The following is a 25,303-nucleotide window of genomic DNA, read 5'->3' on the forward strand; positions in this document are numbered from 1 at the left end:
TTGTCTACTCCTAAGCTGTGGGGAGGAATGATAGATAAGTGGGATTGTGAAATTTCCTGAAAATATCAAATAGCTCTAAGAAGTGCCTTCAACACTTAATAAGAGCCAGAAACAGCCGAAGGGCTAGATAAAAAGAGGGAAGGAAATGGCGGTGGTGGTTGTGGGGATGGGCAGGAGCAGGGTTGTAGATAGAGGTGGTGGATAAAGAAATAGGTAGGTTATGCAACTCCCTGCCCCAAAGGCTGTCATTGGGTGAGGTGATACACAGGGTCGTGGCTAAAGGCCATTCTCAAACAACAAAAACCTTTATCCTTCTTCATCAAATCCTACTTTTCCTGGAGTCCTGTTATTATGGATCCACATGATTCATTTAGGTGAGGGATTCGTGACCAGCTGACCAGGGGTTCCTAATGGCCTTGCTGTCACCCCTCAGGAAGAAACCATACCACATTTGGAATTGAAACTTGGGGGAAAGGAAAATGTAGCCCTATGAGAACACTACACTACTCTCCCTCCCCATTCATTCATTCATTCATTCGTATTTATTGAGCACTTACTGTGTGCAGAGCACTGTACTAAGTGCTTGGAATGTACAATTTGGCAACCAATAGAGACAATCTCTGCCCAACAACGGGCTTCCAGTCTCCCACCCTACTTTTATTTCCTGCATTTCAAATCAGTCGGGGATCATTTTCCTGCATTGTTTTATGACCAAAGAATTGTGATCTCTGAATATCGGGTTTCGGTCCAGGTTGACTTTAATGGGGAGTCAGATTGCAAACTCCTAGAAAATGGGCCCCCTCGATGCTATCGGATCCTGTCGCCAAGGTCGTGGGCAGTCCCGGCCGACCTGAGCTCTTTTCTGTTAGAAAAACGGACACAGCCGGACCTGTCCTGCCTCGTGCTTTGCACTCGGTCAGTCCGTCCGTCTCCTAAATGTCCTTTCTTGAACACGGGCCTGGAGGTTACTACAGTAACGCTGCGTCCGCTGGGGGAAAGCCATCTGGACATAAAAGTTGCCCATAGCAACAGTCCTCGGCTTCTTTCTCTTTACCTCCCCGGCCTACGCCCTAGCTCTGCTGGCATTTTCTAGTTCTTAAAGTCAGTGAGGGGAACATTATTACTACAATGAGGTAAGCTGGCCACCAGCCTAAGGAATGTCATTTTAAATGGCAGGGGGAGATGTGGGCTTTTGCGGGGAGGGCAAAGGAAGGGTGGGGAGGGGTCAGTCGAGGGTCTTCCATGACTCTCACTTTTTCTGGCAGTGACTCAGTTCCCTGCCCCTCCTGGTAGTCTAAATTCAAGACATTCAGGGCAAGGAGGAGAAGGGAATCAGCCCGTCTGCTGCAAAATTCATCCGGAGACCCCCATGGAATCTTCCAAGAAGAAAAGCGAACTGGAGAAGAGGGACCGCCTGGAGCTGGAGAACAGGAGGAAAAATGTGTTTGTGACCCAGTTAGGGGAACACAGGTAGGTGATTTTCCCCATTCTGTTACCTGTTTGGTTTGGCCCCCTGAAATTTATATCTGGAATTAAAGAGAAGTGTTCTTACCCTGGCTGCTTAAAGAGCTTTCATATGGTAACCTGGTTTTTCAGCATGTAGAGCCATTGAAATAAAATATCATTTCATAACTAGCTCTAAGGGGAGTTTGTCTTTCACTCCCGCATTAACTTGCTTTTGAAATACATGGGGCATTTGACCAAGTGCTTTTGAAAAGCAAGCGTTGAAACTTGAACCATTTTAATGTTATTTATGAACATTAAGCTAGAGAAATATTCAGCGCATAGGAGATAGCCCTCGGGAAAGAGATGGGTAATGATCCTTTTGTAGTTTGTATCTCGATTTCACCAAGATGAACCACAAACTACCAAAAAGTAATCATCATATATAGAGGCAAAAGCCCAAGACAAGAACATGGTGCTGTTCTGTGAAAAGATCAAAGTGAATAATGGACAGTGAGACTTCAAGACTGTAGCCTGTCACTGGGCAAGGATTGTCTCTATCTGTTGCCAAATTGTACATTCCAAGCGCTTAGTACAGTGCTCTGCACATAGTAAGCGCTCAATAAATGCTATTGAGTGAATGAATGAATAATAATTACTGTGTGCTTAGTGCAAGTTGGAGTGAGCATCGAAAGTTGACAATTACTATGTGCTTAGATTAAGTTGGAGTGAGCATCAGAAGGTGATGAGAGGAAGAGGTGTAGAAATTTTCAACTGAGATTTTCCCAGACTATCCAGGGTAGCCGCTGTTAACAGACAGGCTCTGCTTTGACTAGAAGCTTTCCTGGGATGGCTTATAAGCATATTTAAAATCTAGCAATAATGACAGATGATGTTTCCCAGAATGCACTCTACGACAGCTTTCCAAATAGGACCCTCAAATTGACCAGCCCACCGCACTCTTGTCAATCTGTTCTCTGCTCAAGGTGCTACACAAGTAGAATGATAAGGGAAGGCAGCAGCTCCTTGTTATAAATTGCTCCGCATGAGCATGTGGAAAGCTTTTGACAAGTTTTTTAATAAGCAGTGTATATATATTTATATACTATATATAATCTGTAATTTTATTTATTTTTCTTAATGTCTCTCTCCCACTCTAGCCTGTAAGATCACTGTGGGCAGGGAATGTGTCTATTATATTGTACACTCCCATGTGCTTAGCACAGTGATCTGCACACAGTAAGCACTCAGTAAATACGATTGACCGATTGACTGATTGACTACTTGATTTGTTGCCTCTTGCCCACAGACTAGACATTTCCATGCTGGACTCTGGGGCTGAGCTCTGACCTCAGTGGGGCTGGGTGAGTTCTGTGCCCCCCACCCTCAGCCTTGGCACACGGCTTGTTGGGTGGAGGGGGCCCAGGTGTCAACATGGAGCACCGGACTCAGCGTCTACCATATGATCTCCGTCACCCCCAGGGCTGATCTTCTAAGCCACCAGGCAGCTTCTGAAGTTGGGGTCCCTGGCCTACCCCTTCCCCTGATGCAGCTGGAGTGGCAACAGCCCCGACTTGGCCCTGGGCCGGGAACCGAGGCTACTGATAATGTCAGGGGCAACAGCAACGGCACAGCAGTGGGATGGGGTCAGGGACTGTGTCTGTCACCTCCGTTATAATAAAAATAATAATAATAATAACGATGGTATATGTTAAGCACTTAACTATGTGCCAGACACCGTACTAAGCACTGGGGTGGATACAAACAGATCAGGTTGGACACAGTCCCTGTCCCACGTGGGGCTCACAGTCTCGATCCCCATTTTACAGATGAGGTCACTGAGGCCAGAGAAGTGAAGTGACTTCTTCAAGCTGACAAGCTGAAAAGCTGACGAGTGACGGAGCTGGGACTAGAACCCACAACTTCTGACTCCCAAGCCTGGGCTCTTTCCACTGAGCCATGCCGCTTCTTTTTATACTGAAAAACAGCATGGCCTGGTGGCTAGAACTTGGGCCTGGGAGCCATAGGCCCTGGGTTCTAATTCCAGTTCTGCTCCTTGTCTGCTGTGTGACCTTGGGCAAATCACTTAACTTCTCTGTGCCTCAATTCCCTCATCTCTAAAATGGGGATGAAGACGGTGACCCCTATATGGTACAGAGACTTTTCCAACCCCGATTATCTTGTATCTACTTCAGCTCTTAGAGCAGTGCCTGGAATATCGTAAGAGCTTAATAAACATTATGATGATGATGATTAATAACCCAATTTGCTTGTGTCCACCCCAGCACTTAGTACAGTGCCTGGCACATAGCAGGTATTTAACAAATTCCACAATTATTAATAGTATTATTATTTTTACTCTCCCAAGCACCAGTGGTATTTGTTAAGTTCTTACTATGTGCCAGGCGCTATACTAAATGCTGGGGTAGATACAAGCTAATCAGGTTGGACGCAGTCCATGTCCTACATGGGGCTCACAGTCTAAATCCCCATTTTACAGATGAGATAACTGAGGCCCAGAGAAGTTAAGTGACTTACCCAAGGTCACACAGCAGACAAGTGGCAGAGCCGGCATTAGAACCCAAGTCCTCTGACTCCCAGACCCGTGTTCCACCCATTAGGCCACGCTGCTACATTGTCAAGTGATCCAGAGAGGCAAAATCCTTGATTTCCTTAAGATCATTCGGCTCCTTATTTGACAATAAAAGCCAGAAGCCATCCCTCAGGCTGGTGTTATAGGCAGCGCTCTCTCTCTCTGCGTGAGCTGGTTTGGCTGAGACCTCTGGACATTCCACATCATCGCCCACCAAAGCCCGTCCTTAGATGTGTTAACTCGTTTTCTATTTTCAGTTCCCAGCCCCGCTTTGGATTCTTACTAAAGCCCCTGATTTCAGGAGAGCTGGCTCGATTCCAGTCGGCTCACCCTCACCTAGTCTTCCTGCTGCTCTGCCTCCTATCTTTTTTTTTTTATTTCAGGGAAGAGGAGAAAGAAGACTTGGCCTCCATCCCCATCATTTCAGAGGTTAGTTTCATTTGTCTTTGGATAGCTGATTTTTTTGGGGGGAGTGTGGGATCTGTTCCCTCAATCTCAAGTTGCTACTACTTGCTACTTAGTTACGCCTCCTTAGTCTGTTTATAGCCTCAATGGATTTCTTGGTATCTGGGGACATTGAAAGTCACAAGAGTACCACATTCCTGAAAATCATTTGCTTTGAAGGATCCTGGCAAAATTCTCATGTCAAGTGCCAATACGCTCCAGAGAACTCTGGTCCTGAAGGCACAGGTCGAAGTGCACCACATGAATGAGGCATTGGCCAGCAAAAGGCGGGAATTCCAAAGTCGAATGGAGGCAGTGGCCCAAAGAAGGGCAGAACTGGAGAAGCGCCAACAGGATGTGAGTATCCTTTCCCATCCGGGTAGACATTTGGGAGAAAAGGGACCCAATCTCCCCTGGGGAATTTATGTTCTTGAGATGATTTTCTTTCTTAGCAATATTTATCTTTCAACATCTACCTCCGTAATCCTTCCAACACGTACACACACAAAGACCCCACCTCTGGAAAGGCACTATTTTTCACTGTGACCGTGAAGCATTCCATCAGCACCACTGAGCCTCCTGTTGGGAGTAAAATGGCATTGGTTTCACATCTGAGGAAGACGAAATTCAGGTGGCCTCGCGGTGGCCTAGCGAGCCAGCTCCCAAGGGGAATTCCCATTTGACTGTGCCAGACCAACGTTAAGGTCATTAGCGTCTGCGGTTCTTTGAATGAACAGCCTATTTTTGCACTGGGTCTCGGGAAAATGTTTTATGAACGTGAATAATGATCTCAGAATATCAGGTGTCCAGGTGGGACAGGCACTAATAATAATAATAATGTTGGTATTTGATAAGCGCTTACTATGTGCAGAGCACTGTTCTAAGCATTGAGGTAGACACAGGGGAATCAGGTTGTCCCACGTGAGGCTCACAGTCTTAATCCCCATTTTACAGATGAGGTAACTGAGGCACAGAGAAGTGAAGTGACTCGCCCACAGTCACCCAGCTGACAAGTGGCAGAGCCGGGAGTCGTACCCATGACCTCTGACTCCAAAGCCCGGGCTCTTTCCACTGAGCCACGCTGCTTCCCAATCTGGTTGGATGCAGCCCCTGTCCTACGTGGGGCACATGGGCTAAGTAGAAAGGAGTAAGATTTCATTCCCATTTCACAGATGAGGGCACTGAGGCGCAGAGAAGTCAAGTGACTCGCTCAAGGTCACACGGCAGATAAGTGACAGATCTGGATTAGAACCCAGGCCTTCTGACTCCCAGGCTAAAGCTCTTTCCATTTGGCCACACTGCTTCACTTGTTGGGTGAAAAGGGGTGCGTGTAGGGAAAAAGTTGGTCTAATTCAGTACTATCCTGGCCCATGTAGGACAGTGGCTTTTGGTCCTACTAAAATAATGTGCCTTTCGCAATTGAATTCCATCCATCTCCCCAGCGGGTGACCTCGACCTACCCAATCCTCAAAGACGTTCACTTGTCTTATTAAATATGCCCCCTGTCTGCACCAGAACCAGGAGAGAGCACTTCAAGTGGACAAGCTTCGGAAAGACAGAGACTTGAAAAGGAGCTGGGTCATGCAGAAATGCCAGGCAGAAGCAAGACAAAATGAAATAAAACAGGGGGAGATAGACGAATTGGTTCAAGAACTTGAAAGGCTTCAAGTAAGGTAAGGTATGCCTCTCTCAAAGTTACCTTCCCCAGCACCGACTGAGCCGGGTCCAAGGGGCTTTCCTGAGGCCTGTATTTGAAAGATTAATCGATCAGAGGTATTTACTGGGCACTTACTATGTGCAGAGCACTGTACTAAGTGATTGGGAGAGTACAGTGCAATGGAATCCGTAGCCTGTAAGTAACTTACGGTCCAAAAGGGGAGATAGACATTAAAATAAATTATGGCTTTGTACATAAATGCTGTGGGGCTGAGGGTAGAGTGACTATTAAATGCTTAAACGATATAGATAATAATGTTGGTATTTGTTAAGCGCTTACTATGTGCAGAGCACCGTTCTAAGCGCTGGGGTAGATACAGGGTAATCAGGTTGTCCCACGTGAGGCTCACAGTTAATCCCCATTTTACAGATGAAGTAACTGAGGCACCGAGAAGTTAAGCGACCTGCCCACAGTCACACAGCTGACAAGCAGCAGATCCGGGATCCAAGTGCGTGGGTGACACAGAAGGGAGAGTAAGAGAAATAAGTGATTAGTTGAGGAAGGCCTCTTGGAGGAAATGTGATTTGAGGAGGGTTTTGAAAGTGGGTAGAGTGGTGATCTGTCAGACATGAATTGGAAGTTTTAGGCCAGAGGGAGAACATGAGCCCGGGGTGGGCGGGAAGACTGATGAGACCAAGGTACAGTAAATAAGTTGGCATTAGAGTAAAGTAATGTGGGGGCTAGGTTATAGCATTAATTCAGCAGGAGCTGATTGAGTTCCTTAAAGCCGATGGTAAGGAGTTTCTGTTTAATGCGGAGGTGGATGGGCAACCACTGGATGTTCTTCAGGAATGTGGAGACAGATTAAGGTTGTAGAAACTTGGTTCAGGTGCTGTGCACGTCAAGCTTTTAAGGAAATAATGAATGGCTCACTCTGGTCCGAGACAACCCGGTTCAGGGTTCCAGATGATGGATTAGGAACTCCACTTATCATAGTGGATACAGCCTGGGAGTCAGAAGGTCATGGGTTCTAATCCCAATTCCTCCACTTATCTGCTGTGTGACCTTGGGAAAGTCACTTCACTTCTCTGGGCCTCAGTTACCTCATCCATGCAATGGGAAATGAGATTGTAAGCCCCACATGGGACAGAGACTGTGTCCAACTCGATTTGCTTGTATCCACTGCAGTACTTAGTACAGTGCCTGGCACATAGTAAGTACTTAACAAATACCAGTGGAAAGAGCCCGGGCTTGAGAGTCAGAGGTCATGGGTTCGAATCCCAGCTCCGCCACCTGTCACCTGTGTGACTGTGGGCAAGTCACTCAACTTCTCTGTGCCTCAGTTACCTCATCTGTAAAATGGGGATTAACTGTGAGCCTCACGTGGGACAACCTGATTACCCCGCATTTCCCCCAGCGCTTAGAACGGTGCTCTGCACATAGTAAGCGCTTAACAAATACAAACATTATTATTATTATTATTATTAATAAACAAGAGTTCCATGCAGACTATGGAATAGTCCCCAAATGGGTCTGGTTCTGCTGATTCCCCCAGTGGGCGCAGAGAGACCTAATGGAGAGTTGGGTTGCCCAGGTCCTCCCCACCATGGCCAGGCCTATCCCAAGAGGGCTTGGAGTCACGATGGGCAAAAATGTGCTCGGACAGGGTACTGACAGGCAGGATGAATCAATCAGCTAATAAAACAATTGATTAACTGTAGTCCTAAACCCCTATTCTGCTGCAAGCACAGGGCCGGATGCTGGGGTTAAACAGGATAATCCTACTGCAGGACAATCTTGCCCCACGTGGGGCTCATGGAGACTGAGAGCCTGTTATTGGGCAGGGACTGTCTCTATCTGTTGCCAAAATGTACATTTCAAGAGCTTAGTACAGTGCTCTGCACATAGTAAGAGCTCGATAAATACTACTGAGTGAAAGAATAAGGGGAAGAAAGAGCAGGTGTCTCCTCTCCATTGTGCCAAGCTCAGTCTGTCGGTCAGTCAGTTGTGTTTATTGAGTGCTTACTGTGTGCAGAGCACTGTACTAAACACTTGGGAGAGTACACTGTAACAATATAACAGACATATTTCCTGCCCACAGTGAGGTTACAGTGTAGAGGGGAAGACAGGTCAGGAATGGAGGGGGGAATGGAGGTGTGGAGAAGCTGTCCAAGGCCAGGCAGCAGACCAGTGGCAGAGTGGGGACCAGAGAGTCTCCTGGCTCTCGGTCCCATGTTCTTTCTACAAGACCACGTTGTGAGCCTGGCACAGGAATAATAATAATGATGGTATTTGTTAAGCGCTTACTATGTGCCAAGCACTGTTCTGAGCGCTGGGGTAGATACAAGGTAATCAGGTTGTCCCGCGTGGGGTTCACAGTCTTAATCCCCATTTTACAGATGAGGTAACTGAGGCACCGAGAAGTTAAGTGACTTGCCCAAAGTCACACAGCTGATAAGTGGCGGAGCCGGAATTAGAACCCACGATCTCTGACTCCCAAGCCCGTGCTCTTTCCACTAAGCCACGCTGCTTTGCAGAGGGTGGGCTATGTGGCTTTAAAATGGAGGGCTGCCACCTTTGAGAGTGCATGAAGAGTGCTTAAAGGTATTGCGTATGAGCTGAAACAGAAATCACAGCCTCTGGGTAGCTGTGGTTTAGATAATAATGTCGGTATTTGTTAAGCGCTTACTATGTGCAGAGCACTGTTCTAAGCGCTGGGGTAGATAGAGGGGAATCAGGTTGTCCCACGTGAGGCTCACAGATAATCCCCATTTTCCAGATGAGGTAACGGAGGCACAGAGAAGTTAAGTGACTTGCCCACAGTCACAGAGCTGACAAGTGGCAGATCCGGGAGTCGATTTAGCAGGTGTTCATAGAAACCTTAATAGTGGCTAGCAGATCAATGTTTACGAAGCAATTATCAATTCAGAAAAGATAACTGTATTATATGGAACTCTCCCAAACGCTTAGTATAGTGCTTTGCACACAGTAAGTGCTTAAAAAATAATAATAATAGTAAGGATGGTATTTGTTAGGCACTTACTTTGTGCCAGGCACTGTACTAAGCTCTGGGGTGGAGACAAGCAAATAGAGCTGAGGACAGTCCCTGTCCCTCATGGGGCTCACTGTCTTAATCTCCATTTTACAGATGAGGTCACTGAGGCACGGAGAAGTGAAGTGACTTCCCCAAAGTCCCACGGCAGAGATGAACGAATGAATGACCGGACATTTTGTCATCCATTTGTTATTTCAGGAAGGATATGTCATGTGAACTGAAATGTGCTGGAGGTAAAGAGCAGCAGTGTGGCCTAATGAGAAGAGCCCAGGGGGAGGAATCGTGAGACCTCGAGTCCTGGTTCCACCACCCAACTGCTGTGTGGCTTTGAGCCATTCACTTGACTTCTCTGTGCCTCCATTTCCTCACCAGTAAAAGAGAGATTAAATACCCCTTCCCCCTCCCTCTTAGACTATGAGCCTCTTGGGGGACAGGCACTGTGCCCAACCAGATTATCTTGTGTCTACCTCAGTACCACTTGTCAGCTGTGTGACTTTGGGCAAGTCACTTAACTTCTCGGTGCCTCAGTTACCTCATCTGTAAAATGAGGATTAAGACTGTGAGCCCCACGTGGGACAACCTGATTCCCCTGTGTCTACCCCAGCGCTTAGAACAGTGCTCGGCACATAGTAAGCGCTTAGCAAATACCAACAGTATTATTACTAAGTACAGAACAGCACTTAGTGAGCGCTTAGTAAATATTACAATTACTATTCTTACTTCCTATTATTCCTTTGGTCATTTTTTGGTTTTTAGTCTCCAGATGAAATTTTCCTTTCAGATTTTATCATTACTCTTAGAGTGACAAAGCTCAGATGTATTTCTGCAGGCAGAAGCAGCTGCAGAAAAAGGTAGCCAAAAACAAGATGTTTGAAGATTACCTGATGAAAACCATCAACCAATTGCCCGAAGGTAAGTTCACTCAGTACAGTTTCCAGCCTCTCATGGAGAACTGGCATTCATTAGAGAAGCAGCGTGGCTCAGTGGAAAGAGCATGGGCTTTGGAGTCGTGGGTCATGAGTTCGAATCCCAGCTCTGCCACTTGTCAGCTGTGTGACTGTGGGCAAGTCACTTCACTTCTCTGTGCCTCAGGGACCTCATCTGGAAAATGGGGATTAAGACCGTGAGCCCCACGTGGGACAACCTGATTCCCTTGTGTCTACCCCAGTGCTTAGAACAGTGCTCTGCACATAGTAAGCGCTTAACAAATACCAACATTATTATTTTCACTCGGTGCAATCCGGGAGAGCAGACAATGGCAATTAGCATCGAGTCACGTGATAGGTCTTATCATTAGGATACTTTTGAGGGAGTGCCTGCTTTGGGCACTGGAAAGTGTTAGGGAATCACACACTTTACTCCCTTTCTAATATTGATATGACTCAGTGGGATCACTATAAGACTGCTTGATTGCCAAGCAGGTTAAAATGGACTGCAAAGAACACCTCGGGCCAGGCAAACTGGATTAGGTCAGCACTGAAGCTGGTGGGGGGAACCACCTCCCCACAAAAAATTAGTGGCATAAAAATGGTCTGTATTGTGGCCCTGTAGCCTGACTCCCTCCCCTAACTGAGTTTCCTGGGTCCCACCTCCCTTCTCCCCGGCCCTTGCCAACCTAGAACCAGAGCAGGCCTCATCCTTCCCTAAGAATGCCACAGCAATTCCCCAAACTTCCTCATGCTACACTTCCTTCCAACCCCCCCAAAACAGCCCCTGACCGTCCCTCCACTCTACTTTCTTCTCCTGCCTCAATCTCTCCTTCCCCAGATCCTGTCACTGAAATGTCAGTCCCTCCGCTAGCCATTCTCCTTCACCAGCATCTGTTGAGCACTGTGTCTGTGACACGGTTTAACCAACAACAGACTGTGTGACTCATTACCAACACTATCCTGCTCTCTGGTGTTACTGGGTTAGGTTTCTCCCTTTCAGCGCCTTCTCTAGCAGGTCGCATATTATGACCACCTTCCTTCCCTCGTTCTACACTGGGTTAATGCAGGGTGGGGATGACTTGAGAATGACAAATAACAGAAAGAGAGAGAGAGAGAATATGAATGAGAATATGAAATCGTTCAGGGTGGTGGAATAGGGCCCACGTGGAAGACGGTCCTCAGATTTTTGGTAGCTTCATGATTTTTCCCTTGTTCCCATTTCTTCCATTCCCAGGCATTTATCTCCCTTCCCGACTCTCCATCTTTATCTCACAGATCCTTTGCCAACCAATCCAATAACAGTTCTATCTTGAAATCAAAATCATGAACCCAGTTTCTTCTACTACTCTACATAGTCTTCCACGACTAGGCAAGAGAGGTATTGAACAGCTCCTGCTTCCCTTAATAAGTGCACTTATGTTATTCAGCACAGAAATATTTCTTATATTCTGAACACCATGTGGGACAGGGATTTGGCCTGTTTGATTATCTTGTGACTGCCCAAGGGCTTAACAGTGTGCTTGGCACACAGTATGCATTTAAGAAGCTTCTTGAGAAGCAGCATAGTCTAGTGGATAGAGCACAGGCCTAGGAATCAGAGGAGCTGCATTCTAATCCTGGCTCCGCCACTTGTCTGCTGGGTGATCTTGGGCAAGCAATAATAATAATAAGAATTATTATTATGGTATTTGTTAAGTGCTTAGCCAGACACCGTTCTACGTGCTGGAGTAGATATAAGATAATCCGGTTGCCCAAAGTCCCTGTCCCACATAGGGCCCAAAGTCTTAATTTCCATTTTACAGATAAGGGAACTGAGGTCCAGAGAATAATAGTAATAATAATGTTGGTATTTGTTAAGCGCTTACTACGTGCAGAGCACTGTTCTAAGTGCTGGGGTAGATACAGGGGAATGAGGTTGTCCCACGTGAGGCTCACAGTCTTCATCCCCATTTTACACATGAGGGAACTGAGGCACAGAGAAGTGAAGTGACTTGCCCACAGTCACACAGCTGACAAGGCAGAGAAGTTAAGTGACTTGCTCAACGTCATACAGCAGACAAGTGGCGGAGCCGGGATTAGAACCCACGACGTACTGTCTCCCAAGCCATGCTGTATCCACGAATAATAATAATAATGTTGGTATTTGTTAAGCGCTTACTATGTGCTAGGCTCTGTTCTAAGCACTGGGGTAGAAACAGGGTAATCAGGTTGTCCCACATGGGGCTCACAGTCCTAATCCCCATTTTACAGATGAGGGAACTGAGGCACAGAGAAGTTAAATGACTTGCCCCAAGTCACACAGCTGACATGTGAGGGAGCTGGGATTAGAACCCATGTCCTCTGACTCCCAAGCCCGTGGTTTTACCACTAAGCCATGCTACTAGGCCATGTTTCTTTAGACGCTGCAGATGCTTCAGTCACTCAACTTTTCTGTGTCTCAGTTACCTCACCTGTAGAATGGGGATTAAGACTGTGAACCTCCTGTGGGAGAGGGACTGTAACCAATCTGATTATCTTGTATCTACTCCACTGCTTAGTATAGTGTCTGGAATATAGTAAGAGCCTAACAAATAGAAGCATTGTGGTCTAGTGGATAGAACATGGGCCTGGGAGTCAGAAGGACCTGGGTTCTAATTCTAGTTCTGCCGATTCTCTGCTATGTGACCTCATGCAAGTCACTTTGCTTCTCTGTGCCTCAATTACCCCATCTGTAAATTGGGGATTAAGACTGTGAGCCCTATGTGGGACAGGGGCTGTGTCCAACCTGATTAACTTATATTTACCCCTTTGCTTAGTACAATTACTGGCACAAAGTAAGTGCTTAACAAATACCATTTTTAAAAAATTGATTGAAAAACTATTATTACATTATTATTAGGATAGAAGCACTTTTTCTGTTTTTTGTTGCCCTTACCATTTGCCTAGCTAGGTTAAACTAGATTCTAAGGTCCATGAGGGAAAATACTTGGCTGAGTGTCTTCTCTGTGTTCTGACACCTTCCAGACTTAGTCCATTGCTATCAAGAAGCAGCATGGTCTAGTGGAAAGAGACCCGGGCTGGGAGTCAGAGGACCTGGGTTCTAATCCTGGCTCTGCCATTTGCCTTCTGGGTGGCCCTGGGCAAGTCACTTAACTTCTCTATGCTTCAGTTTCCTCTTCTGTAAAATGTGGATTCAATTCCTATTCTCCCTCCTATTAAGACTGTGAGTCCCCAGTGGGAGAGGGACTGTGTCTCACATAATTAGCTTACATCCACCCCAGTGTTTTGAACAGTGTTCGGCATATAATAAGTGCTTAGCAAATACAATAATTATCATCTAATGCCCTGTGAACACTCAATTGGCATTCAGTGACTGGGACCTCTACCCTCTAGCAGTGCTGCTCATAGTTAGTCTGAGTGAACTCTTCAAGCCGAGCCTCTCATCGGGCCAGGGACTCCCTCTTTGGTCCTACCCTACTTCAGATCCATTGATTTCCATTTCCCCCCCAAGAGACCCTTTGCCTCCTGGACCAAGGTGAGGAATGCCTCTGCCATGGAAAGAATGAAGTCCATTTCACTTTAAACAGGGAATCCAAATCCTCTCGTGGGGAGAATGATTTTCTTTCTTTTCATTCTTTGGGCCCTGCTGCAGAAAACCAGGATGGTGAGAGGAGCTGCCCCATCAAAGCAATCATCCAGCGGCATGAGATCCTTTCCGCTTCCAACAGCGACTTAGCCAGGACCTTGGCCACCCTTTCTGACCTCCACGAGAAAGTCCAGCTCGAACTTGAGGCTTTGCGGCTGGAACATGAAACCCAGAGACTCGTAATGTCTTTTCGAGGGGTAATGGGTGGTACGGTGAAGGGGTGGCTGATACCAAAGAAGTTAGGGTGGGGAGAAAGAGCCCCACCATCTGCCCCTTCCGGCCACAAAACCGACCTTCCCCCAAAGGAGGTCACCCTCCCTGAGGACCCAGGAGTCCAACGGGGAGGCAGGGAGGAGAGGAAGGAGCTGTGCTGACCTGGCAGTCAGAAGGACCTGGGTTCTAATCCCTGCTCTGCCACTTGTCTGAGGGGTCACCTTGGGCAAGTCACTTCACTTCTGTGTGTCTCAGTTACCTCATCTGTAAAGACAGTGAGCCCCACGTGGGATAGGGACTGTGTCCAACCCACTTAGCTTATTCATACCCTGTGCTTAGTACAGTGTCTGACATATAGTAGATACCGTTTAAACGAAAAAAACCTTACTTTGCAAGGGCTGCTCCCAGTTTGGGCTGAACAGAGAATCCTGGGTTCTGATATAAACCTAGAGTAGGAGGCTTAAAGTGGCTAAATTGCTTCGCTTTATTGGTGAGAAGGTGAGGAGCTCTGAATCTAAAGGTTTTACAATGTGAATTCATTCATTCCTCACTTGTATTTTTTGAGCACTAACCGTGTGCACAGCACTGTACTGAGTGCTTGGAAAGTACAATTCAGCGACACATCTGTTAATGTTTAATCTGTAAGTGAAAAGCAGCACGGTCTACTGGAAATAGCACAAATCTGGGAATAAGAAGGAGCTGGGTTCTAATTCCAGCTCAGCCACTTTTCTGCTGTGTGACCTTGGGCAGGTCACTTAATTTCTCATCACTTAACTTCACTGTGCCTCAGCTATCTCATCTGTAAAATGGTGATGAAGATTGTGAGCCCTATGGGGGACATGGACTGTGTCCAACCTGATTATCTTATATCTGCCCTAATGCTTAGTATGGCTCTTGGAACACAGTAAGCATTTAACAAAGGCCATTAAAAAAAGAATAATAATAATCTGTTAGACCCCCAGGGGAGCCACTCTTGCCTGAAAGAGATTGGGCACAAAGTGGAATTGGGACAGGGGATGCAAGTCTGGGGGTGAATAACCAGGCAGTGCCTTCCACTGGATAGGAGTAATAACTGTGGTATTTGTTTAGTGCTTACCGTGTGCAGAGAACTCTACCAAACCCTGGAATCGATATAAAGAGATCATGTCAGACACAATCCCTGCCCCTCATGGGACTCTCATCATTTGAGAGGGAGAAATAACAGGTTTTTATCCCCATTTAAAGGTGAGGAAACTGAGGCACTCAGATAATAAGTGATTTGCCCAGGGTCACCCAGCAGGTAAATGGCAGAGCTGGAGTGAGAACACAAGTTTCCTAACTCCCAAGCCCATGTTCTCTCCATTAGGCTTCGCTGCTTCTTGACTCCAGCTGGTGGGTCCCCCCACCTCAATTTGGAGGGCTGGAAAGGGGTCCAGGCCCACCTATCTCTCTCGCACTCTGGCTCCAGCAAGGCTGGTCAGAGGCAGGGACTCCTGGCTGCCTAGTTGGAGGTCAGAGGAGGTGGAGGGGGAACAGAGGAGAATGGGGATGATGGGTCAGATCAGTACGTAGGTTTGGGAGCCCTAGGGAAGGCTTCCTTAAGATTATTATGATTATTATTATTATTATGAGACTGGACTTAAAAGCCTGACGATGGATTACTGAACTTTAGACGGAGGTCCCACCGTGTGTCTTGGCTGAAGAGACTGCCAACCTGAACCTGGATTCTCTCTACTGTGAAGCTACATCCAGTTGGCAAATTCATTTCTAGAGCATTCAACGAGTAGCCTGGAAGTCATTCCGGTCCTGGAAGAAACTGTATTCCTAAAAACACTGAAATAGTCAGCTTCCTCCTAGGCTAGCTGAGGGTCCCCATGGGGTGGTCAGGAAAATGAAGGTCTAGATGGGTGGAGAAAACTACGAGAAACCAGAAGTCGAACTTTCACTGATTGGTACTGCCCAACCTAGTGATCAAATGCCTGGAAAATGAATATCTTCTCATTTGCTTAACCCAGGTCCTGACTAGTGAACTCTCCCAGCTGCAGAGACAGAGGGACAACATGAAGGAGAAAAACAAGGAGCTGGAGTTGAATATTAATCATAACAAAGGTCACTTCATATTTCAAGTAAGTTCTGGGTGCTGAGTTGCAGCACGGCACAGTGGTAAGAGTCCAGGCTTGGGAGTCACAGATCGTGGGTTCTAATCCCGGTTCCACCACGCGTCAGCTGTGTGACTTTGGGCAAGTCACTTGACTTCTCTGTGCCTCAGTTACCTTATCTGTAAAATAGGGATTAAGACTGTGAGCTCCACGTGGGCCAAGCCGATTTCTTTGACTCTACCCCAGCACTTAGAATAGTTCTCGTCACATAGTAAGCGCTTAACAAATGCCATCACTGTTATTATTTCCTCCTTGAAAAACCAAAAGGAACTCAGCTCAGAGTTCAGCAAGGAAGGGTCTGGGCACTTGGAACAGAAGCCCCCAGTGGATGGATCGTGATTCCAGGAAAGCCCTTCTGAGGTACTTGCATTTTCCCCAGACGTGATCATCTGGGGGAACTTTATAATCTCTCCGTTCCAGAACCCAGTAACCAAAATGGAAGCAACAGGGCCTAACAGAAAGATCACGGGCCTGGGAGTCAGAGGACTGGAATTCTAACCCTGGCTCTACTACTTGTCTATAGCGTGACCTTAGGCAAGTCACTTAACTTATCCGTGCCTCAGTTTCCTCATCAGTAAAATGGGGATTAAATCCTAATCCCTTCTACTTAGACTGGGAGCCCCTATGGGACATGGTCTGGATCCAAACTGATTATTATGTATCTACTCCAGTGCTTAGTACAGTGCTTGGCACATAGTAAACACTTATCAAATGCCATTAAAAAATTTGACCTGAAGACTGCAATTAAATCTTAGAAGCAACATGGCATTCTGGGGAGAGCATGGACCCGGGAATCAGAGGACCTAGGTTCTAATTCTGGCTCTCCACTTACCTGCTGTGTGAGCTTGGACAGTCACTTCACTTTTCTGTACCTCAGTTTACCCATCTGTAAAATAGGGATTCCAAACCTGTTCTCTCTCTCTGCTAGACTATGAGACCCGTGTAGGACAGGGACTGTGTATGATCTGACTTTTATGTACCCTAGTGCTTAGTCCAGTGGCATTTGTTAAGTGCTCACTATGTACCAAGCACTGTTCAAAGCACTGGGGTAGATATAAGGTAATCAGGTTGGATACAGTAGATGTCTCACATGGGGCTGTTTGACTTGCTTGGCACATAGTAAGTGCTTAAAATATACCATAATTAGTAGTAGTATTAGTATTATTCCAGCTGGCTCCTAGGGCTCCTCATCTGTAAAGATGCCACAGGAGGAGTAACTGCCGCTCCCCAGTGTGTTGTAGAGTCCAGTTTCATCACTTTGGATCCATGGACGTCCTCTGGTGGTCCTCTGGACGGAATCAGGGGCTGTCAGTTGGCTCAGTCACATCAATAATGGTCCTGCTGTGATCCCAATTTGGGGCTTCGGCCATTGGTCATGAGGCAGACCAGCCTCCTCGAGCCATGGAGACCTTGGCTGAGTCAGCCTCAGGGCAGGGGACTGGATTAGTTGATCTCCTAAAGTTCTTTCCAGGTTTCTGAATCTAAAATTGTCAGTAAGCCATTCAAAGGTGAGGTTACAACCCACCCTTAATCCTGTGAGCCTGTTGCAGGACGCTTTAGACTAGAGAGGGTAAATTTCTTTACCGAGATACGTATTCGAGCACTGTCGCCACGGCCTAGTGGGAAAAGCATGGGCCTGGGGGGTCAGAGGACTTAGGTTCTAATTCCAGCTCTGCCACTTGCCTGCTGTGTGATCTTGAACCAGTCACTTAATTTCTCTGTGGCTCAGATTCCTTCTCTGTAAAACTGGGATTCAATGCCTCTACTCCTTCCTACTTACACTGTGAGCTCCATGTGGGGTGGGTACCGTGTCCAACCTGATTATCTTGCACCAACCCCAGTGCTTGGCACATAGTTCAGTCTAGTAGGTAAAGCACGGGTCTGCGAGTCAGAAGGTCAAGGTTCTAATCCCTGCTCTCCCACCTGTCTGCTGTGCGAGCTTGAGCAAGTCACTTCACTTCTCTGGGCCTCAGTTAATTTCATCTTTAAAATGGGGATTGAGACTGTGAGGTCTATGTGGGACTGGGACTGTATCCAATCCAATTTGCTTTGTATCCCCCCAGCGCTTAGTACAGTGCCTGGTACTTAGTAAGTGCTTAACAAATAACACAATTATTATTATTATCATCATAGTAAACACTTGACAAATACTACAACTATTCTGTCTAGGCTGTGAGCTCCTTTTTTATGGTATTTGTGAAGCACTTACTATGTGCCAGGAACTTGGATAAATACAAGATAATTGGGATGGATCCAGATCACATGTCTCATGGGGCTCACAGTCTTAGGCCCCATTTTACAGATGAGGTAACTGAGACACAGAGAAGTGAAGTGATTTGCCCAGGGTCACATTAACAGACAAGGTGCAAAGCCAGGATTACAACCCAGATCCTCTGACTACCAAGCCCGTGCACTTTCCACTAGACCTCGCTGTTTCTTCTTGTGGGCAGGGAACATGTCTGCCAACCCTGTTATATTGAACCCTCTAAAGCACTTAGTACAGGCTCCGTGCACAGTAAGCATTCGATATCAATCCATCAATCAACCGTATTTGTTGAGTGCTTACTGCGTGCAGAGCACTGTACTAAGCAGTTGGGAAAGTACACTATAACAGAGTTGGTAAATGCCGTAAATATGGTGGATTAATTGATTGATCAACTCGTGGGCCTCTGTGGCAGAGTACCCATCTACATGCCAGGATCTCCTCCAGAACCCCAAGTCATGTGATTTTCAGAAAGCTTCCCCCAGGTAGCCATCTAAAGGGGTTTTAGAGAAGTGAAGCAATTTCCCCTCAGCTACACATTAGTCAAAGCTGTTATTCTTGTGATTTTTTTAGAGGTTTCTCTATTAGGATGATCTCGGAACGGTCTCTCCCTTGTCAGGCCCCCACCCTTGTGCCGGAGGCGGCCGGGAGCCCTAATGTTCCGCCTCTGCTTTCAGAGTGGGGAGCGAGGCAGCCTGCTGTTAGCCATCGCGGACCTGGCCGAGCGGTGTTACGTGGAGCGCTACGGCCCTCTGCAGGAAATGGGACTGTTCTCCAAACTGGATATGATTCAAGTGAGTGGCCATCGTCACTGAGTACGAGGTTGTGTCAAGATCCTGAGTACAAGGCCTTCCCTCTGGGGAATCTGCACTCGGAGAACTAGGGATTCTGCAAAATATGGTGGCCCACCGAGGGGATGGGGGCTCTCCTTCTGACCAGACCTGACTTAAGTGCTTAGCACAGGGCTCTGCACGCAGCAAGAACTGAATAAATGCCACTGAATGGATGAATGAATGAATACTATTGACTGACTTCTCTCCTCTAATGCTCACCTTCTCACTGTACCTCGATCTATCTCGCCGTCAGTCTCTCGCCCACATCCCGCCTCTGGCCTAGAACATTCTCTCTCCTCATAACCAACGAACAATTACTCTCCTCCATTTCAGAGGCTTACCGAAGGCACCTTCGCCTCTAAGAGGCCTTTCCCGACTAAGCCTTCCTTTCCTCTTCTCCTACTCCCTTCTGCGTCACCCTGACTTGCTCCCTTTATTCATCCCCTCCCAGTTCCACGGTACTTATGTACATATCCGTAATTTATTTATTTATATTTATGTCCTTCTCCCCCTCTAGACTGTAAGATCACTGTGAGCAGGGAATGTCTGTTGTAGTGTTCTACTCTCCCAAAGTGCTCGGCATACCGCAAGTGCTCGATAAATACGGTTCACTGACTGACAGACTGACTTAATCTGGATGAGAGGCCTTAGCTAGGGCTAGGAAAACCTTTGTGGGTGTCAGGTTTCCCCCAGGGCTCCCGTGATCTCTAGCTTTCTCCTTGACTCTGACTGCTGCTGCCCTAGCCCTCTACCTCCACTCCCTCCTCTTAAGCTCCCTCTCCTCATCTCCTCCTGGCTTATTTCCCCACCACCTCCTCCATCTCCTTTGCCTCTCCTCTTGCCTCCCCTCTCCACAGCCCCTAGGACGGCCATACTCTAATCCCGGGCTAGGTCCCCTTTGCCTCCCTTCCGAGTTTCATCCGGCCACGGCCGTAGCATCCTTCAGGGGTAGCTCAGCCACCGCCATCTTTGACCCCGGGGAGCCTGTTGCCTCATCCTGCCACCGGCATTTTCATATCCCAGATATGAGGGCAGAGCCATATCCCGGGACTTCGGCCAGGTTGAGCTCACCCTTGCTGCCATTCTCTGCAGGGCCCGGAAGAGGCCACCAACTGCACATGCCCAGATCTGTGGACATGGAGCACTGTCAGAACTGAAAGATGGGGAAGGGTCATCTGCTTACAGATAAGGCGGCAGAGACCTCGTATCCCTTCCACCAGGTAATAATAATGTTGGTATTTGTCAAGCCCTTACTACGTGCAGAGCACTGTTCTAAGCGCTGGGGTAGATACAGGGTCATCAGGTTGTCCCACGTGAAGCCTCACAGTTAATCCCCATTTTACAGATGAGGTAACTGAGGCACAGAGAAGTTAAGTGACTCGCCCACAGTCACAGAGCTGACAAGTGGCAGAGCCGGCAACTTAGAAGCAGCGTAGCCTAGTGGATAGAGCACAGACCTGGGAGTCAGAGGACCTGGGTTCTAATCCTGGCTCTGCCACCATTCTGCTCTGTGACCTTGGAAAAGTTGCTTAACTTCTCTGGGTCCCAGTTACCTCATCTGTAAAATGGGGATTGAGACTGTAACCCCCATGTGGGACAGGGACTCTGTCCAACCCGATTAGCTTGCCTCTACTTCATCTCTTAGACCAGTGCTTGACACATAGTAAGCGCTTAACAAACACCATAAAAATTTTAAATTATGTTGCCCTGCAAGTACCTGGTGCAGTGCTCGGAACCCAACTGATTAGGTAGCCACTCTCCCCACGAGATTAGATTCAGAAACTACTACCAGCCTGGGGGAAGGTCAGAGAAATAGTGCCTGCTGATGGGTTTGAAATTGTCCTGTAAATCATCCTTAATAATGATAATAATGGTATTTTTTTAAATGCTTACTATGTACCAGGCACTGTACTAAGCGTTGGGGTGGATACAAGCAAATTGAGTGGGACACAGTCCCTGTCCCACGTGGGGCTCACAGTCTCCATCCCCATTTTACAGATGAGGTAACTGAGGCACAAAGAAGTGAAGTGACGTCTTACCTCACGGCTCCCTTGCCTTCCAAATGTGACTCCTCATCTCGTCCTCTATCATTTTACTATCATTTTACTCAGGTTGCTACTATCATTTTACTCTCTCCCTCTTTGTGCCCCCACAACAGTAACACGTCCCTCTCCTTTCTGGGGCTCTTTTACTGTTTCCCTGGGGAATTGAGAGAAGTACGGCTGACAAACCAGAAAACACGTCTACAGTTGTCCTGGAATCTCTGACATTTCATGAGCAGGGGTTGGACGGGAGAGAGTCTTGAAGGTTAGCAGGAAAAATATAATTATTCACCATATGCTGCTGAAAGGACTTAAAGGTTTTCCCCTCAGCTCTCCCCAGGGATCAGTTTGGACATTCTATCTTCCCCTGTTGGGTGGATGACAAGTGATGGTTTGTAGTAAATAAACCAAGGAGCAGAGTGATAGGCTGGAAACAGTAAGTTAGTTTGAAAGTTCTATTTTCTACACTTTTTCAAACTCTTTTTTTAAGAGTTCAGGACAAGGGGGTATTTTGAATGTGGTTCTTAAATCTAGCACAATTAATGTCTATAAATATAGGCAGAAGAAGGAAGAAATGAACCAAGGAGGTGTTTCTTGTTCCTCCTAGGAATTCATGACAGAAAAAATGGAGATTGAAAAATTAACCACTCAGCCCGGGGGATGTAGGACTTCACGACCGAGACCTAGAGGATCACCGAGGAGGCAGAAAGTGGGCCCGGGGAGAGAGAAGCAGCAAAGTGATGGACCCCGCGGACGGAAATCCTCCCCCTTCAAGATGCAGGCTGGCCTCGGGTTTTCCACTCCGCCATCTCCAAATCGACTCGACTGTTGAAAATGGAGGAAACCAGTTGGGACCCTAGATAGAGCATGAGCCTGGGTGTCAGAAGGATCTGGGTTCTAATTCTGGCTCCACCATGTGACTGCTGTGTGACCTTGGGCAAGCCACTTAACTTGTGTTTGCCTCAATTCCCTCATCTGCAAAATGGGGATTAAGATTGCGAGCCCCATGTGGGACAGGGACTGTGTCCCACCTGATTTGCTTGTATCCATCCCAGCACTTAAACAGTGCCTGGAACATATAGTAAGCACTTAACAAACACCGCAATTATTATTATTACCGAAAGCCTCGCCCCTTCTGCCTCTCTCTTCTGTCAATCAGTGGTATCTACTGAGCACTCACTAAAGCTGAGACCATCAGAAGCTCAGCTGTGGTCAACGGGCTAGTGGACGACAGATGGTTGAATAGGATTTAGAAAAGGCAAAATAGGACTGTCCAAGTTAGGCCCAACTATCTCTATCCTACAGTGAAACTCCATCCTCCTCCAATCCCATTTCTTGCATGAAGCCTTCCCAGATCCTGTCACCCTTCCCAGCCCATTCAGCCCTCATGGAAATATCTGCAAAACCGCTCATATATTTCAGGCCGCACACCTAGACTAGACTGTAAGAGTCTAGACTGTGAGCTCATTGTGGCAGGGAATGTGTCTGTTATATTGTTACATTGTGCTCTCTCAAGTGCTTGTACAGTGCTCAGCACACGCAGCATGGCCTAGTGGAAAAAGCATTGGCCTGAGAGTCAGAAGGACCTGGACTCTAATCCCAGCTCTGCCACTTGTCTGCTGTGTGACCTTGGACAAGTCACTTGACTTCTCTGAGCCTCAGTTGCCTCAGTTGCAAAATGGAGATTAAGACTCTGAGCTCCATGTGGTGAAAGGGACTGTGTTCACCTTGATTTGCTTGTATCCACCCCGGCACTAAGTACAGTACCTGGCACACAATAAGTGCTTAACAAATGTCACAATTATCATTATTATTATTATTATTGCAGTAAGTGCTCTGTTTTGCTCTGCTGTCTGTCTCCCCCGTTTAGACTGTGAGCCCATTATTGGGCAGGGATTGTCTCTGTTGCCTAATTGTACACTCCGAGCACTTAGTACAGTGCTCTGTACATAGTAAGCACTCAGTAAATACTACCGAATGAATGAACGAATAAGAAAGATTGACTAACGTCAGTCCCTCTGCCTCCCTCTCCTGCCAAACCATAAACTCTGGGAGGAGAGACACCCAGTTTCAGACTTTTCTCATTGTCCCCGTCAGCTCAGGGGACCGGATGTCGCTCCGAGTAGCGGTTTAATAAATACTTGGACTGGGCTGAAAAATCCCATTGACGAGTGAGCCTTTCCACCAGGACGTCTCACAGTGTGGCCTCCTCGCAAATCCGATCTACCTCCAGAATAGGTATAAGAGTGGAGGCCTACCTGAGCAGAAGCGAAGGGGCAGTGGGCAAATTGTTGCTTCACGATGCTGGATTGCGAGGCCCGGCCGCTCTTATTTCCAGAGACAGCCGGAGCAGGGGCGGCCACGAAGTTTGTTGTCGTTATGGACACCGAGGATGGGGAGGTTGAGATTTTGACAGATGTGTGCAAGATTGGGAATGTCAGATTTGGTCACGGGGATTCCCCTTTTCCGAACCGTATCCAGTGAGAGGCGGCGTCATGAGGTCCTTTTCTCCTCTATTCCACCTACCTTGAATTCTCCTTGCCCTTCCTGAGTTCTCTTTTACTCTCTCTCCCTCCATTCAGCCCCAAAGTCAGCACTAGTTCCGGGACATTCCTTCCGTTTTCTCTCTGCCTTCTCTCCTCTGATATCAATCCCCGAGCGCTGGCTTCCTACACAGTTTAGGGTCTATGGGAACTGAACAGAGAGGGCCCCTCCCAAGGTCAGCCTGCGGCCAGAATGAAGAGTCTGGAAGGCAGCGAAGTTGGAGAGCCACCCTCCTCCTCCTCCTCTTCTGGCCAAAACCTCTCCCAGGGCCACCGTGGACCAATCGGACCCCAGATCTGCTACTCTTAGAGTACGCTTGGACTTGGAGCGTTCGATTTCTCCAGACACAGAACAAGCTGAGAAATCCACCCATCGCTCTGAACTTCCCAAGGATACACCGATTCTCCTGCCAAACTGGGTTGCCAGCTCACTTGCCAAACTCAAAAGCCACTTTTTTTTAGCAATTCCTCCTGATCACTCTCGGGTACCTTTGAGAGTGTTTTCTTCTTGCTCCCAAATAGACACACACCCAACCCGGTGCCTGGTCATTACCTGTGGGGCCATCCCGGGAACTCCTGGTCCAGTGGGATGAGGAATATCGGGCCTCTAAGGAAATTAGGCCCGAGCGGATATCACCGAGGCTTCATCTGGGTTCCGCACTTCCTGACAAATGGAACGGTTTCAGCCTCTACACAACAGAGCAGTTTGGGTAATGAAACTGGTGGGCTGTAACATTTATTAAGCCCTTACTGTGTGCTGAGCTCTGTACTAAGTGCTGGGAGGGAATACCCAGGTGGGAATGAAACTCAGATCGCGAGCCCCATGAGAGACAGGAACCGTGTCGAAGTGAGGAGAACGGATTAGAGGCAGACATTTCAGCAGTGATGAAATATTAAAACACAACACAAATCCACAAAATAGGCTCAGAGCCTCAGTGGGGATGGAGAGCATGAGGGAGCAGCATTTGTCCCCGTCCCTCTGGGCATGGAGGATTCTGGGAGCAGGGAGGGATTCTCGGGGGTGGGACGGAAAGCGGCTGTTAACGCGATGCTCTTCGCAGCAACAGTGGAAGAAAATACTACTGCTGGGCAAGGCGTTCGATCTCTTTTAGTTGCCAAAGTAAAAAAAAACTGGTAGCAGCCTGAGGGCTCCTGAGCCCTGGGCGATTGATCAATTTATTTATTTAGTGGTATTCATTAGCGCTTACTATGTGCCAGGCACTGTACTGAGCACTGGGGTAAAGACGGGATCGGTTGAAACATCCCCATTTTACAGTTGAGGTAATTGAGGTAAAGAGTAGTGAAGTGACTTCCCCAAGGTCACTCAGCAGACAAGTGGCAGAGCCAGCAGTAGAACCCGGGACCTTCTGACTCCCAGGCCCATGCTCTATCCTCTAGGCCACACTGCTTCTCTTGGATTGATTTGGGATTGATTTAGGTCAATCTGGGAGTTGCAGTGGCTCTTACCTTCTCCTCTCCTCCCTGGTGAGGCGGGAGGTTGTTATGAGTGTCAGTGCTGGCCAGG

The 25,303-nt window shown here is 47.5% G+C and overlaps 1 protein-coding gene across 2 annotated transcripts; it reads left to right on the top strand.

Moving 5' to 3' along the window:
* Positions 1 to 969: 969 nt before the first annotated feature.
* On the top strand, positions 970 to 22,167 carry CCDC197 (coiled-coil domain containing 197). Of its 2 annotated transcripts, XM_039911994.1 has the most exons (10): positions 970 to 1,133; positions 1,266 to 1,470; positions 4,420 to 4,465; positions 4,661 to 4,837; positions 5,996 to 6,153; positions 10,022 to 10,104; positions 13,753 to 13,925; positions 15,954 to 16,064; positions 19,038 to 19,154; positions 21,843 to 22,167. In XM_039911994.1, exons 2-10 carry the CDS (start codon positions 1,370 to 1,372, stop codon positions 22,065 to 22,067), a joined length of 1,191 nt encoding a protein of 396 aa, XP_039767928.1. In that variant the 5' UTR covers positions 970 to 1,133; positions 1,266 to 1,369; the 3' UTR covers positions 22,068 to 22,167. The 2 variants fall into 2 exon arrangements, with proteins under 2 accessions (XP_039767928.1, XP_039767929.1); XM_039911995.1 differs by lacking the exon at positions 19,038 to 19,154 and having other exon boundaries at positions 971 to 1,133.
* The last annotated feature ends 3,136 nt before the right edge of the window (positions 22,168 to 25,303 follow it).

This window comes from Ornithorhynchus anatinus, chromosome 1 (assembly GCF_004115215.2).
Source record: "Ornithorhynchus anatinus isolate Pmale09 chromosome 1, mOrnAna1.pri.v4, whole genome shotgun sequence".
Lineage (NCBI taxonomy): Eukaryota > Metazoa > Chordata > Mammalia > Monotremata > Ornithorhynchidae > Ornithorhynchus > Ornithorhynchus anatinus.